Consider the following 16,424-nt stretch of genomic DNA (forward strand, 5'->3'; position numbering starts at 1 on the left):
TGTAGGGGGGGAATGTCCATTTGGGGCTTTATACGTGAATAGGAGGAGCTTGAAGTTGATTCTGTACCGTACAGGGAGCCAGTGGAGAGAGGCCAGAATCGGGGTGATGTGGTCCCTTTTACGGGTACCCGTCAGGAGTCTCGCTGCGGCGTTTTGGACCAGTTGCAGGCGGGACAGGGATGATTGGCTGATCCCAGTGAATAGGGAGTTGCAGTAGTCTAGGCGGGAGGAAATGAAAGCGTGAATGATTTTTTCAGTGTCGTCGAATTGGAGGAAAGGTTTGATTTTAGTTATGGTACGAAGTTGGAAGAAGCTGGCTTTTACCACAGCGTTGACTTGCTTATCAAACTTTAATGCAGAGTCAAATATCACGCCGAGGTTTTTGACATGCAGTTTGACTAGGCAGGATAGGCTTCCAAGACTGCCTGTTATCGATTTGATGGAGTCGGGGGAGCCGAATTCTAAAGGTAGACCTTTAGAATCATGGAAGGCCGTGGAGGCCAAAGTCAATGGACATTTTTAAGGCGGAGATTGATAGATTCATGATTAGTACGGGTGTCAGGGGTTATGGGGAGAAGGCAGGAGAATGGGGGTTGAGAGGGAAAGATAGATCGGCCATGATTGAATGGCGGAGTAGACTTGATGGGCCGAATGGGCTAATTCTGCTCCTACATTGGATGAACTTATGAAACTTTATCCCTGGGAGGAAATGTCTATAACGTGAGAGGGGGAAAGTGTAAAAGGAGATGTGTGTGGCAAGTGTTTTACACAGAGAGTAGTGGGGGTGGAAGCAGATACGAGAGTGGCGTTTAAGATACGTTCAGTTGGGCACATGGAAGTGCAGGAAATAGAGGGGTATTGGATCAGATAGTGGCAGAAAACATCGGTTTAACTCGGCATTGTGTTGGGCAAGGGCGTCTGTGCATCCACCTGATCTATGCCTCCCATGGTCGTTGATTTTACGCACACGTATACCAAGCCAATTAACCTACAGGCCTGTACGTCTTTGGAGTGTGGGGGGAAACCGAAGATCTGAGATGAGGAAAAACTTTTTCAGTCAGAGAGTTGTGAATCTGTGGAATTATCTGCCTCAGAAGGCAGTGGAGGCCAATTCTCGGAATGCATTCAAGAGAGAGCTAGATAGAGCTCTTAAGGATAGCGGAGTCAGGGGGTATGGGGAGAAGACAGGAACGGGGTACTGATTGAGAATGATCAGCCATGATCACATTGAATGGCGGTGCTGGCTCGAAGGGCCAAATGGCCTCCTCCTGCACCTATTGTCTATTGTCTATTGTCTATTTTGAAACTGACATCTCATTCTGGGTGCACCATCCAAGGGAAATATGATAGGTAGGCCATTTAGAACTTAGATGAGGAAAAACGTTTTCAGTCAGAGAGTTGTGAATCTGTGGAATTATCTGCCTCAGAAGGCAGTGGAGGCCAATTCTCGGAATGCATTCAAGAGAGAGCTAGATAGAGCTCTTAAGGATAGCGGAGTCAGGGGGTATGGGGAGAAGACAGGAACGGGGTACAGATTGAGAATGATCAGCCATGATCACATTGAATGGCGGTGCTGGCTCGAAGGGCCGAATGGTCTCCTCCTGCACCTATTGTCTATTGTCTATCTCGGAGAAAACCCCACGCGGTCACGAGGAGAACGTACAAGCTCCGTACAGTACAGCGCCCGTAGTCGGGATCGAACCCGGGTCTCCGGCGCTGCAATCACAGTAAGGCAGCAATTCCACTGCCGTGCCACTGTGCTGCCCTTTAACCATATAACCATATAACAATTACAGCATGGAAACAGGCCCCTTCGGCCCTACCAGTCCACGCTGACCACTTTCTCTGACCTAGTCTCATCTACCTGCTCTCAGACCATAACCCTCCAATCCCCTCCCATCCATATACCTATCCAATTTACTCTTAAATAATACAATCGAGCCTGCCTCCACCACTTCCACCGGAAGCTCATTCCACACAGCCACCACCCTCTGAGTAAAGAAGTTACCCCTCATATTACCCCTAAACTTTTGTCCCTTAATTCTGAAGTTATGTCCCCTTGTTGGAATCTTCCCCACTCTCAAAGGGAAAAGCCTACCCACGTCAACTCTGTCCGTCCCTCTTAAAATTTTAAAAACCTCTATCAAGTCCCCCCTCAACCTTCTACGCTCCAAAGAATAAAGACCCAACCTGTTCAACCTCTTTCTGTAGCTTAAGTGCTGAAACCCAGGCAACATTCTAGTAAATCTCCTCTGTACCCTCTCCATTTTGTCGACATCCTTCCTATAATTTGGCGACCAGAACTGCACACCATACTCCAGATTCGACCTCACCAATGCCCTGTACAATTTCAACATTACATCCCAACTTCTATATTCGATGCTCTGATTTATAAAGGCAAGCATACCAAACGCCTTCTTCACCACCCTATCCACATGAGATTCCACCTTCAGGGAACAATGCACAGTTATTCCCAGATCCCTCTGTTCCTCTGCATTCCTCAATTCCCTACCATTTACCCTGTACATCCTATTTTGATTTGTCCTACCAAAATGCAGCACCTCACACTTATCAGCATTAAACTCCATCTGCCATCTTTCAGCCCACCCTTCCAAAAGGCCCAAGTCTCTCTGTAGACTTTGAAAATCTACTTCATTATTAACTACACCACCTATCTTAGTATCATCTGCATACTTACTAATCCAATTTGCCACACCATCATCCAGATCATTAATGTAAATGACAAACAACAGTGGACCCAACACAGATCCTTGGGGTACTCCACTAGACACTGGCCTCCAACCTGACATACAGTTGTCAACCATTACCCTCTGGTATCTCCCATTCAGCCATTGTTGAATCCATCTTGCAACCTCACTATTAATACCCAACGATTTAACCTTCTTAATCAACCTTCCATGTGGAACCTTGTCAAATGCCTTACTGAAGTCCATATAGACAACATCCACAGCCTTGCCCTTATCAATTTCCCTGGTAACCTCTTCAAAAAATTCAAGAAGATTAGTCAAACATGACCTTCCAGGCACAAATCCATGTTGACTGTTTCTAATCAGGCCTTGTTAATCCATGTGATTATATATATTGTCCCTAAGTATCTTTTCCATTAATTTTCCCACCACAGACGTCAAACTAACAGGTCTATAATTGCTAGGTTTACTTTTAGAACCTTTTTTAAACAAGGGCACAACATGCGCAATGCGCCAATCTTCCGGCACCATCCCCGTTTCTAATGACATTTGAAATATTTCCGTCATAGCCCCTGCTATTTCTGCACTAACTTCCCTCAATGTCCTAGGGAATATCCTATCAGGACCTGGAGACTTATCCACTTTTATATTTTTCAAAAGTGTCCGTACCTCCTCTTCTTTGATCCTCATAATTTCCATTACTACTCTACTTGTTTCGCTTACCTCACATAATTCAATATCCTTCTCCTCGGTGAATACCGAAGAAAAGAAATTGTTTAATATCTCCCCCATTTCTTCCGGCTCAGCACAAAGCTGTCCACTCTGACTCTCTAATGGACCAATTTTATCCCTCGCTATCCTTTTGCTATTGACATATCTGTAGAACCCCTTGGGGTTTACTTTTACATTACTTGCCAAAGCAGCCTCATATCTTTTTTTCGCTTTTCTAATTTCCTTCTTAAGATTCCTTTTACATTCTTTATATTCCTCAAGAACCTCATTTACTCCCTGCCGCTTATATTTATTGTATATCTCCCTCTTTTTCCGAACCAAGTGTCCAATTTCCCTGGAAAACCACGGCCCTTTCAAATTATTATTCTTTCCTTTCCACCGAACAGGGACATAAAGACTCTGTACTCTCAAAATGTCACCTTTAAATATCCTCCATTTCTCTATTATATCCTTTTCATAAAACAAAATGTCCCATTTCACTCCTTTTAAATCCTTTCTCATCTCCTCAAAATTAGCCTTTCTCCAATCCAAAATCTCAACCCTTGGTCCAGATTTGACCTTCTCCATAATTATATTGAAACTAATGGCATTGTGATCACTGGACCCAAAGTGCTCCTCAACACATACCTCCGTCACCTGACCCGTCTCATTTCCTAACAGGAGGTCCAACACCTTTCTCGGTGTAAATTGGCCATCTTCTGCCAGAGAAATTATTTCCCTCTGCAGGGGGCCTGTGGTCTTCATCAGAGGACGGTCGCTGCTTTAATCTTTTTTTCATGCTCAACAGGATATTTAGGAACATTAGAAGAACTCTTTTCTGTTAAATTCGGGTGACCTTCAGACGAATTTAAACCAATTAATCAATATATTAATTAATAAGAAGGGTCTCGACCCGAAACGTCACCCATTCCTTCTCTCCCGAGATGCTGCCTGACCTGCTGAGTTACTCCAGCATTTTGTGAATAAATCGATTTGTACCAGCATCTGCAGTTATTTTCTTATATAATCAATATATTTAATACACATAGACGATTTTCAACCTGTCAGTGCAATTCATAATGAGACTCTCAAAATGCTGAAGCACTTTTTCCTTCCTGATTAATTAGTCTGTAATACAGTGTTCAGTGCTGGTACACTGACCATCTAATGCTCCAACTGTTTTATCTTTGAACCGCAGTGAAATAATTAACGATCGGAAATGGGTATGTTTTTTTTTGAGGATATAAAACACCAATGTGTCCATAGCAACAAAAAACTTCAGAGTTTTTAGATGAATTTTGTTTTCCTCAAGGAGAAATATATTAAGTTTCAAATGAACCACTGAAACGATCAACTACCCCTAAATCAGGAACGTGCCACAGAAGGCTGTGGAGGCCAAGCCGATGGATATTTTTAAGGCAGAGACAGATAGGTTCTTGATCAGTATGGGTGTCAGAGGTTATGGAGAGAAGGCAGGAGAATGGGGTTAGGAAGGAGAAATAGATCGGCCATGAGTGAATGGTGTGGTAGACTTGATGAGCCGAATGGCCCAATGCTGCTCCTATCACTTATGAACATGAATTTCAAGTAACGTCTGCATCCACCCCCTCCCCCACCCCCCCCCCCCCTCTCCAACCCCCACTCCTGTACGTCTTTGGAGCGTGGTGAGAAACCGAAGATCTTGGAGAAAACCTTGGAGTCTGAAGAAGGGTCTCGACCCGAAACGTCACCCATTCCTTCTCTCCTGAGATGCTGCCTGACCCACAGAGTTACTCCAGCATCTTGGGATACCTTGGAGAAAACCCATGTAGGTCACGGGAAGAATGTACAGAGCTCCATGCAGAGCGCTCATAGTAGTCAGGATCGAACCCGGGTCTCTGGCGCGGTAAGGCAGCAACTCTACCACTGCACCACCGTGCCGCCCAAATTTAAAGTGCTTGGGCCTGAGGTCCTGTAGAATTGATTCAAGAAAGACCCAGCAAGAAAGAGAAATATTTTTCTACCAATTTTATTTCTGTTGAACCATACTTTTGCTCTGATTAGATTTCCATAACACTGTATAGTATAATTTAATCAATGTAATTTAATTTTCAAGGCCTTTCTCCTCATAGTCATATGAATATTTAATGTCAACAAACACAAAAAAATTGTTTTATTTCATAATTATCTACAGCGGTGCAGGCCCAGGGAAAGCCTACTCTTGGACTTGGGTCTAAGCCAATTTAATTCATCTCTGTCACTGGGATAATTGGAGGGACATTAAATGGACGAATCGTCTTGAAGCTAAAAATTGAAGGTAGGATTTCCACGCAAAATATTCCATGCAAGGTCAGTGGAGGAACATCAAATGTTTCTCCAGTCTTGGGCCTGCCTGTGCAGGAAAAATGTTCCCAATGTTGGGCGAGTCCAGAACCAGGGGCCACAGTCTTAGAATAAAGGGGAGGCCATTTAAAACTGAGGTGAGAAGAAACTTTTTCACCCAGAGAGTTGTGAATTTGTGGAATTCTCTGCCACAGAGGGCAGTGGAGGCCAAATCACTGGATGAATTTAAGAGAGAGTTAGATAGAGCTCTAGGGGCTAGTGGAATCAAGGGATATGGGGAGAAAGCAGGCACGGGTTATTGATTGTGGACAATGAATGGCGGTGCTGGCTCGAAGGGCCGAATGGCCTTCTACTGCACCTATTTTCTATGTTTCTATGTAACTGTTACCATGGCAAACATGAGATCGGCCTTCCTGAGGGTGAATCCACAGAAAGCAACTGAGCCGGATGGAGTCCCTAGCCACATCCCCAGAACCTGATCGACTTGAGAGATACAGCGTGGGAACAAGCCCTTCGTCCCATCAGGTTCGTGTCTACCATCACCCCCGCCCCATGCACTGGCACTAACTTACACACCAGGGACAATTTACAATATTACCAAAGCCAATTCACCTGCAAGCCTGAAAGTCTTTGGAGTGTTGGTAGGAAACCGGGGCACCCGGAGAAAACCACGCAGTCACAATGAGAACGTACCAACTCCGCACAGACAGCAACCCTAGTCAGGATGGAACCTGGGTCTGTGGCGCTGTAAGGCAGTAACTCAACCGCTGCGCCACCGTGCCGCCCCTGTTACTATGCCACTACACAATGCTGATTAAACAAATGTTCACCCATAGAGGAATGATTTTTTAAAATTTCTACCCAAGAGGGCTGTAGTTTTTAGGATGGAGATTGATAGAACTTTGCAAAAACAAGGAACTGCTGATAGTGCTTTACAAAAGAAGACACTAAGATCTGGAGTAACTCAATGGGTCAGGCAGCATCTCAGGAGAACATGGATAGGTGACGTATTAGGTCGGGACCTTTCTTCAGACTGATTATGAGAGGGTGGGGAGGGGGAGGGGCGAAGGAGAGAGGAGGAGCAGGATAAAGCATGGCAGGTAATAGGCCGGCACAGATGAGGTTACTTGATGGGAAAATGGTTGGACAAAGGGCATAGGTGAAGAGACTGAAAGTGTGAGACAAAAGAGTTGAAGAGTTGTGAAGCTAGAGGAAGGAATGTAGGTGGAAGGGGGGTGGGAGGAAGAAATAGGTGCAAAACCAGATAGGGCACAGGGGAGAAGGTGAGTGGGGCGGGAGGAGAAGGTAAATGGGGAGGGAGTGCCTTGCAGATTTTTAGTTTCGAGATACAGCGCAGAAACAGGCCCTTCAGCCCACCGAGTCCGCGCCGACCAGCGATCCCCGCACACTAACACTATCCTACACACATGAGGAACAATTTACTTATTTTCCAAGCCAATTAACCTACAAACCTGCACGTCTTTGGAGTGTGGGAGGAAACCGAAGATCTCAGAGAACATTCCACGCAGGTCACGGGGAGAACGTACAAACTCCCCGTACAGGCAGCACCTGCAGTACCTGGCGCTGTAAGGCAACAGCACTACTACTGTGCCACCGTGCCACCCTAATAAGCAAAAATGTCATTTGGTTGCAGCTAATAATGATATGTGGCCAACTGTGCACTGGGAACCCACAGTTACTTCCCAACAGTTACTTCACATCCACAACTGTGGCCTTCCATCACAGTGAGGAGAGAGAGGACTGGAGGAGACTCACTGTGATGGATGTTTCTTTGATGGATGTTTCTTTTTTGTGTGTTTTTGGGGTTGGGTGGTTTGAGTGCCTGTTTGATGCTTTTATTGTTGGACTGTGTTTTTGGGGGTTTTGGGGTGTGTGATTTGAATGCCTATTTAATGCTTCTATTGTTGGACTGTGTTTTGGGGGGTTTTTGGGGTTGGGTAATTTGGGTGCCTGTTTAGTGCTTTTATTGTTGGACTGTGGGTGATTGAATTAACATTTTGTTCAAGATGGCCGCGCCGTTGTGTTTTGGCTGCCTGCCACTGTATGTTTCTTTTTTTCCTAGTCAGATGTGCAGCACTTTGGTCAACGTGGGTTGTTTTTAAATGTGCTATATAAATAAATTGACTTGACTTGACTTGACTTGACAACTGTCCTGTTAATTTATGCTTAGTTCTGTCTCATGTCAACCAGATGAAAAGAGAGTACATTATGATTATTTCTCGCACGTGATCATGTGTTAAATATCTGTGGTATGGAAAAGTCTTTTAAATCTTTACCTGTTGTACGCTAAATTATTATGGAATACAACGTTGTAATATTAAAAACAGAATGATGATAGGCGATGAATTAGACAACATATTGTCTTCATTTTTTTAGATTTAGATTTAGAGATACAGCGCAGAAACAAGCCCTTCGGCCCACCGGGTCCGCGCCGCCCAGCGATCCCCGCACACCAACACTAGTCCTACACCCACTAGGGACAATTTTTACATTTACCCAGCCAATTGACCTACATACCTGTACGTCTTTGGAGTGTGGGAGGAAACAGAAGATCTCGGAGAAAACCCACGCAGGTCACGGGGAGAACGTACAAACTCCGTACAGACGGCGCCCGTAGTCAGGATCGAACCTGAGTCTCCGGCGCTGCATTCGCTGTAAGGCAGCAACTCTACCGCTGCGCCACCGTGCCTCCCTCATTTTATCTCATTTTATCTTGAATGAAGATGTGTGAAAACTCCAATCAATCCTTATTAGAAAGTGTTACAGGTAATTCGAAACTCGCAACACATTTTAATTTATTTTTGCACATTATTCACAGGTGACATATTAATTTTACAGCTGATTTGACCAACGTACAAATAACTGAAGAAAGAGCTAGACAATAAAAGGGGAGAGATTTAATAGGAACCGGAGAGGCAACTTTTTCACACAGAGGCTGGTGGTGGATGGAACGAGCTGCCTGAAGTCATTGAGGTAAGTACAACATATGTGGGGCGGCACGGTGGCGCAGCGGTAGAGACCCCGGTTCGATCCTGACCACAGATGCTGCCTGTACTGAGTTTGTACATTCTCTCCGTGACCTGGGTGGGTTTCTCCGGGTGCTCCGGTTTCCTCCCACACTCCAAAGGCATACAGGTTTGTAGGTTTGAAGAACCAGTCCGAAGAAGGGTCTCGACCCGAAACGTCACCCATTCCTTCTCTCCTGAGATGCTGCCTGACCTGCTGAGTTACTCCAGCATTTTGTGAATAAATACCAGGTTTGTAGGTTAATTGACTTCTGTAAATTGTAAATTGTAAATTGTAAATTGTAAATTGTAAATTGTAAATTGTAAATTGTAAATTGTAAACTGCCCCTCGTGTGTAGGTTGGTGTTAGTGTATGGGGATAGTTGGTCAGTGCGAACTCGATGGGCCGAAGGGCCTGTTTCTGCGTTGCATCTCTATCTATATGTATCTATCTAAATTTATTAGACACTTGGACACGTACATGGATACATTTCAAGAGTCAAGAAAGTCAGGAGTGTCTGATTGTCAAACCAGAACGGAACAATGAAATTCTTACTTGCAGCAGCACAACAGATTTGTATACCAAACTCAATCGAAAACATAATAAATAAACTAACAAACAAAAAGTTCAATAAATTTTAAAAAGCTCAGTGTAATGCAATACAAAACACGCCCAAAGTCTCTTGTGCAAACAAGGCAATTTGTAGTTTGAGGTTTAGTTAGAGTTCGTAGTTTTCAATGGCTTGATCAATGTTCCTAAACCTGGACGATTTAGACTTTGGTTTAGGTTTATTATTGTCATGTGTGCCGAGGTGTACAGTGAGAAGCAGGAAACATGCTATCTGACCATATCATATGATACTCTACGTAAATATCATCAAGCCAAACACGTGCAGTAGATGGAACGAAGGGAAAGATGGAGTGTGCAGGATATCGACCCCAGCATTGTAGCACAAAGTCCAATGTCCACAATGAGGTAGAGGAGAATCAGGACGGAACCCCAGCCGCCTGTGTGGACCATGATAGGAGAGGCTTAGAGGGATATGGATGAACTTAGACACAGGTAGTTTGTTCAGAATGGTGGGCTGAAGGCCCATTTTCTGTATTGTATGACTCTCTGCCTCTATAACTGAAGAAACAACAAAGATGTAAATATTAAGTCTATTTAAAGAGAAAACGATGAAAGTTTTCCCCATAACGGCAACCAAGAAGAAATCACTCTTTTCTCGTTTGGTCTTGGTTTCTTTGCAGCATCCAGAGTAAGATGGCAGTGAGAAACAGGTCCCAAACTATCGTTGTTGGCTATCTTCTGAAAACGGTCACGAGGATTTGTGAAGGGGGGGTAAATCCCACGAGGTCTACCCTACACCCTGTTAGATGTCCATATGGTTGAGAGATGACTGCAAATGCGCTAGATAGACAATAGACAATAGACAATAGGTGCAGGAGTAGGCCATTGGGCCCTTCGAGCCAGCACCTCCATTCAATGTGACCACATTAAACTGCATCTGCCATGCATCCGCCCACTCACACAACCTGTCCAAGTCACCCTGCAACCTCAAAGCATCTTCCTCACAGTTCACACTACCACCCAGCTTTGTATCATCTGCAAATTTGCTAATGTTCCTTTTAATCCCTTCATCCAAGTCATTAATGTATATTGTAAATAGCTGTAGTCCCAGCACCGAGCCTTGCGGTACCCCACTAGTCACTGCCTGCCATTCTGAAAGGGACCCATTTATCCCCACTCTTGCTTTCTGTCTGTCAACCAATTTTCTATCCATGTCAGTGCCCTACCCCCAATACCATGTGCTCTAATTTTGCCCACTAATCTCCTATGTGGGACCTTGTCGAAGGCTTTCTGAAAGTCGAGGTACACCACATCCACCGGCTCTCCCCCGTCAATTTTCTACTGCCCGGAAACAGGCCCTTCGTCCCACCCAGTCCACGCCGAACCTACAAACATGTGCGTCTTTGGAGTGTGGGAAGAAACCAGAGCTCCCGGAGAAAACCCACGCAGGTCATGGGGGGAACGTACAAACTCCACATAGACAGCACCCGTAGTTTGGATGGGACCCGGGGGTCTCTAGCGCTGTAAGGCAGCAAGTCTACCACTGCACCACTGTGCTCCCCTGCCACATCTCTAAAGTAAACCAAACTAAAGTAAACTAGACTCGACCTAAGCATAAAAGGAGTTCTGAACAAAAACTCCCGATTCAACAATCCTCAGGCACAGCAGGTACTCCTGAAAACTACAGGCAATTTATGTACGCTGGTATCTCGAACCTTGGGAGATCTTTGCGTAGAGTGATAAAGAGAAAAAAAAAAACTAATTGTTAACTCACATTATGTTCCTATAACCCGCTGCATAGATCAGATTCTGCACCATAAAATAATTTATGTCCTTTATTATGGAATGAAAGTAACAAAAGTGAAATTGAACTTTTTCATAAAATTAAATGACAAGGTAGTTCTACCAATAAATTAAAAGTAGTCAATAAAACAAGGTTTAAATGAAGGCCATAAAATACTTGAGATTTGTACTTGTGATTCATGATGCTGTTTGAAACACTTGTTATTTCGTTCCATGTGGCCACCATTCTCTCAGTTCATAAGTTCGTACGCCCTATCAGCAGAATTAGGCCATTCAGTCCATCAGGTCTACTCCGCCATTCAATCATGGCTGACCTCTCTTCCCCTCTCAACCCCATTCTCCTGCCTTCTCCCCGAGGCACACGGACTGCAGTTGTACAGGGCCCTGGAGTACTGTGTGCAGTTTTGGTCTCCAAATTTGAGGAAGGATGTCAATAGTTTAGTTTAGTTTGGAGATAAGGCGCGGAAAAAGGCCCTTCGGCCCACCGAGTCTGCACCGACCAGCGATCCCCGCACATTAACACTATCACAAGAAGGATATTCTTGCTATTGAGGGCGTGCAGCGTAGGTTCACTAGGTTAATTCCCGGAATGGCGGGACTGTCATATGTTGAAAGACTGGAGCGACTGGGCATGTATTCACTGGAATTTAGAAGGATGAGAGGAGATCTTATCGAAACGTATAAGATTATTAAGGGGTTGGACACGTTAGAGGCAGGAAACATGTTCCCAATGTTGGGGGAGTCCAGAACAAGGGGCCACAGTTTAAGAATAAGGGGTAGGCCATTTAGAAATGAGATGAGGAAAAACCTTTTCAGTCAGAGAGTTGTGAATCTGTGGAATTCTCTGCCTCAGAAGGCAGTGGAGGCCAATTCTCTGAATGCATTCAAGAGAGAGCTAGATAGAGCTCTTAAGGATAGCGGAGTCAGGGGGTATGGGGAGAAGGCAGGAACGGGGTACTGATTGAGAATGATCAGCCATGATCACATTGAATGGCGGTGCTGGCTCGAAGGGCCGAATGGCCTCCTCCTGCACCTATTGTCTATTGACACTGTTACTGACTCAACCATGATAGTATCAGCACCCCAACTTCACACAGCTGTTAAAAAGTCTGAAGAAAGAGGAGGCAGAGGAATGAGCGGGGAAACTAGCGCAGAGAATAAAGTTAATGTGGAAGATAGAAGTGTGGAGGTGGAACAGAGAAGTTCAAGTGACAGAGCACGTACAGACAGAGGCTGTTTAGGAAGGAACTGCAGATGCAGGTATAACCGAAGGTAGACACAAAAAGCTGGAGTAACTCAGCGGGTCAGACAGCATCTCTGGAGAAAAGGAATAGGTCAAGACCCATCCTCAGAAGCTGTGACTGGTAATGTTCATGAGCTGATGCAATCGAACAGGATGTAAATTATCTTGCCAACTTTTTTCGTTGCTGCTTCTAACTTCAACAGATGCACCATAGAAAGCCAACTGCCGGGACACAGTCCAATTTGGTTTGGGAACAGCTCTGCCCAAGTCGTTGTGGACGTAGAGAGAGTTGTGGACGTAGCCCAGTCCATCACACAGACCAGACTTGCCACCATGCACTCCACCTACACTGCAGGCTGCCTTGGAAAAGCAGCCAACACAATCAAGGACATTTCCCCACCTCCCGGTCCTTCCTTCTACTCTCTGCTCTTGTCAGGCAGAAGATACAAGAGCTTGAAAGCGTGTACCACGGGACACAGGAAGAACCTCTTCCCCTCTGGGTGTTCTGGTTTCTTCCCAAATGACAAAGTCATAGACCAATACAGCGCAGGAACGGGCCCTTCGGCCCACGATGTTTATGGCAAACATGATGCCGTTGGTGTGGAGTTTGCACGTTATCACTTGTGGACTTCCTCCGGGTGCTCCGGTTTCCTCCCTCCGTAAATTGCCCCCAGTGTGTAAAGGACTGGATGAGAAAATGAGATAACGTAGGCCTAGTGTAAACGGGATGATCGATGGTCGGCGTGGGCTCGGTGGGCCAATGGGCCTGATTCCACGCAGCATCTTTCAATTGTAAATACCCCTCTGCAGGAAATATACTGTTGTTATCGGCAACACAGGAACCTGGGCGACACAGTGGCGCAGCGGCAGAGTTGCTGCCTTAGAGCACCAGAGGCTCGGGTCCCATCCTGACCATGGCTGCTGCCTGCGTGGAGTTTGTACGTTCTCCCCATGACCTGCGTGGGATTTCTCCGGGTGCTCTGGTTTCCACCCACATTCCAAAGACAATTTGTAGGTAAAATTGGCTTGGTAAAAATTGTAAATTGCCCCTAAGTGTGTGTCAGTGTGCGGGGATCGCTGGTCGGCGTGGACTCGATGTGTCGAAGGGCCTGTTTCCGCGCTGTATCTCTAAACTAAATTGAACTAACATACTACCAACAAACAAAATAACTCATAATGTGAGCATATTGGATCTACAGGGAATCCCATGGTTTTGCACCCATGCAGGCCAAAAAATTGCAATTAGGAATAGACTAAGAAGTTGGCTATCTGGCTTCTCACAGTAGATGATTAATGAAGAGTTGGACCAAGTGCTGACTCAGCACTGTGACATTGTATGACTGGGCACTTTCTCAAAGCTGTATCACTACCAGAAAACCATTCCCTCAGCCCTCTCTCTCCACAGTTCCAACTGCTCTCTCTGACGTGATACTGACCAAAGGTCACTGGTTTATAAAGTGCCAAATAATACTGAAAGTTTCGCAGGAATCAGTAGGTTAACCTTTGCTGAGCGTTTATTGGCACTGGGCCTGTACTCCCTGGAGTTTAGTAGAATGAGAGGGGACCTCATTGAAACATACAGAATATTGAAAGTCCTGGATAGAGTGGACGTGGAGAGGATGTTTCCACTAGTGGGAGAGTCTAGGACTAGGGGTCATAGCCTGAGAATTAAAGGACGTTCTTTTAGAAAGGAGATGAGAAGAAATTTATTTAGTCAGAGGGTGGTGAATCAGTGGAGGCCAAGTCAGTATAAGGCAGAGATAGATAGATTCTTGATTAGTACACATATCAGAGGTTATGGGGAGAAGGCAGGAGAATGGGGTTAGGAGGGAGAGATAGATCAGCCATGATTGGATGGCAGAGTAGACTTGATGGGCCGAATGGCCTTAACGTACAAACACCTTGCAGACAGCACCCGTAGTCAGGATCGAACCCGGGTCTCTGGCGCTGTAAGGCAGCAACTCTACCTTGCCGTGAATATAACAAAAAATATATTAGAAATCTGAAGCTTTTATAAGAACTGTTCTAATAAAAGGTCATCAGCCGGTAATGTTAACTTTCTTCTCCTCTTCACAGATGCTGCTTGACCTCCTGAGTATTTTCTACATTTTCAGTTCTTAAAAAGGCATTTCAGCTTATTGTCAATCTGCGGTTGATGCTTTTAGATTTTTTAGATTTAGAGATACAGCGCGGAAGCAGGCCCTTCGGCCCACCAAGTCTGTGCCGCCCTGCACATTGACACTATCCTACACACACTAGGGACAATTTTTAAAAAACATTTGCCCTGCCAATTAACCTACATACCTGTACGTCTTTGGAGTGTGGGAGGAAACCGAAGATCTCGGAGAAAACCCACGCAGGTCATGGGGAGAACGTACAAACTCCGTACAGACGGCGCCCGTAGTCAGGATCGAACCTGAGTATCCGGCGCTGCATTCGCTGTAAGGCGGCAACTCTACCACTGCGCCACCGTGCCGCCCGTTATAGTTATTTGACAATATCAAATTAGTTGAATATCTTATAAGTTTCCTCTCAGTTTCCATTCAAGCTATGAATCACTCATCGTGAAGTAACTGGCATGAGATGTGTTTCTGAAAATGGCTGGATGGGAACTCAAAAAGATGCTGACAAATATATATATATATATATATATATATATATATATATATATATATATATATATATATATATATATATATATATATATAATATATAAACCATCTCTGTGGCTTTTATTCATAGAGTATGAGGCAGAAAAAGATCCAATTTAGGTTCCCGCAGTACAACACTGCTTTGCATGAAAACATATTAAACTTTATAGTAACATAAATCAAGACACCGAATTCTGACAATTCTTAAATTGTTTAAAATTCTTTAAATTTCTGCCCGCTTAAACAAACTATCTTGAAACCCAGGCAGTTGAATGGGTGATTTAAAAAGATTACGTTTGTGCTATATCAGGTACAAGGTAACCATTTGCTGTGTTAGATCAATGTAACGGAGGAATACTAAAGCACTTCTTGGCAGGACTTACGGAATGCTGTGTAGAGTTCCTCCAGTGTCAACATGCCATCTTTATTGTAGTCGTCGAACTGAAGAAGATCAAATAGGTTGCAGTCAAATGGGTCGTTATCAAGGAAACCTTGCATCAGTGCCTGGCAAAATTAAATACGGCTTCAGTAAGTTTAAGAAAGTACATTAGCTGACATTTTTAGGTAGTTTAGACAAGTCTGGTATTATAAGGTCACAAGTGATAGCAGCAGAATTAGGCCATTCGGACATCAAGTCTACTCTGCCGTTCAATCATGGATGATCTATCTCTCCCTCCTAACCCCATTCTCCTGCCTTCTCCCTATAATCCCTGACACCCATACTAATCAAGAGTCTATCTATCTCTGCTTTGAAAATATCCATTGACTTGGCCTCCACAGCCTTCTGTGACAATGAATTCCACAGATTCATCACCCTCTGAGTAAAGAAGTTCCTCCTCATCTCTTTCCTAACGGAATGTCCTTTAATCCTGAGGCTGTGACCTCTAGTCCTAGACTCTCCCACTAGTGGAAACATCCTCTCCACATCCACTCTATCCCAGCCTTTCACTATTCTGTACGTTTCAATGAGGTCCCCCCTCATTCTTCTAAACTCCAGCGAGTACAGGCCCAGTGCCAACAAACGCTGAATCACAGGTTAACCCACTCATTCCGAGTATGCTGAGAAAAGTTCTATGCATTCACACCTCCATATCAATGAGTAAGCACCTTGGTTGTTATTTCCTGCATCATGCAGCACAGGAGGCAGTCATCTGGCTCAAGATAGAAACAGCATGCTGGAGTAACTCAGCAGGATAGACAGCATCTCTGGAGAGAAGCAATGGGTCGAGAACCTTCTTGAGTAATGCTTGTGTTACTCCAGCATTTTGTGTCTAACTTCAATGTCAACCAGCATCTGCAGTTCCTTCCTACATCATTTGGCTCAGTCTCACTGATGCTGGTTTCTTGCAGAGAGGTATCCAAATAGCCCCTTTCACTAGCTGTTACCAA

At 44.7% G+C, this 16,424-nt stretch overlaps 1 protein-coding gene across 4 annotated transcripts in view; it reads right to left on the minus strand.

The window, feature by feature from the left end:
- Positions 1-16,424, minus strand: part of LOC144600028 (follistatin-related protein 5-like) — a 393,214-nt gene that overhangs the window by 119,749 nt on the left and 257,041 nt on the right. For all 4 annotated transcript variants that reach the window (XM_078411369.1, XM_078411368.1, XM_078411370.1 and 1 more), the window contains exon 6: positions 15,419-15,539. In XM_078411369.1, coding sequence (XP_078267495.1) covers positions 15,419-15,539 — 121 coding nt within the window. The remainder of the gene's footprint in view (positions 1-15,418; positions 15,540-16,424) is intronic.

Source organism: Rhinoraja longicauda, chromosome 14 (genome assembly GCF_053455715.1).
Source record: "Rhinoraja longicauda isolate Sanriku21f chromosome 14, sRhiLon1.1, whole genome shotgun sequence".
Taxonomy (NCBI): domain Eukaryota; kingdom Metazoa; phylum Chordata; class Chondrichthyes; order Rajiformes; family Arhynchobatidae; genus Rhinoraja; species Rhinoraja longicauda.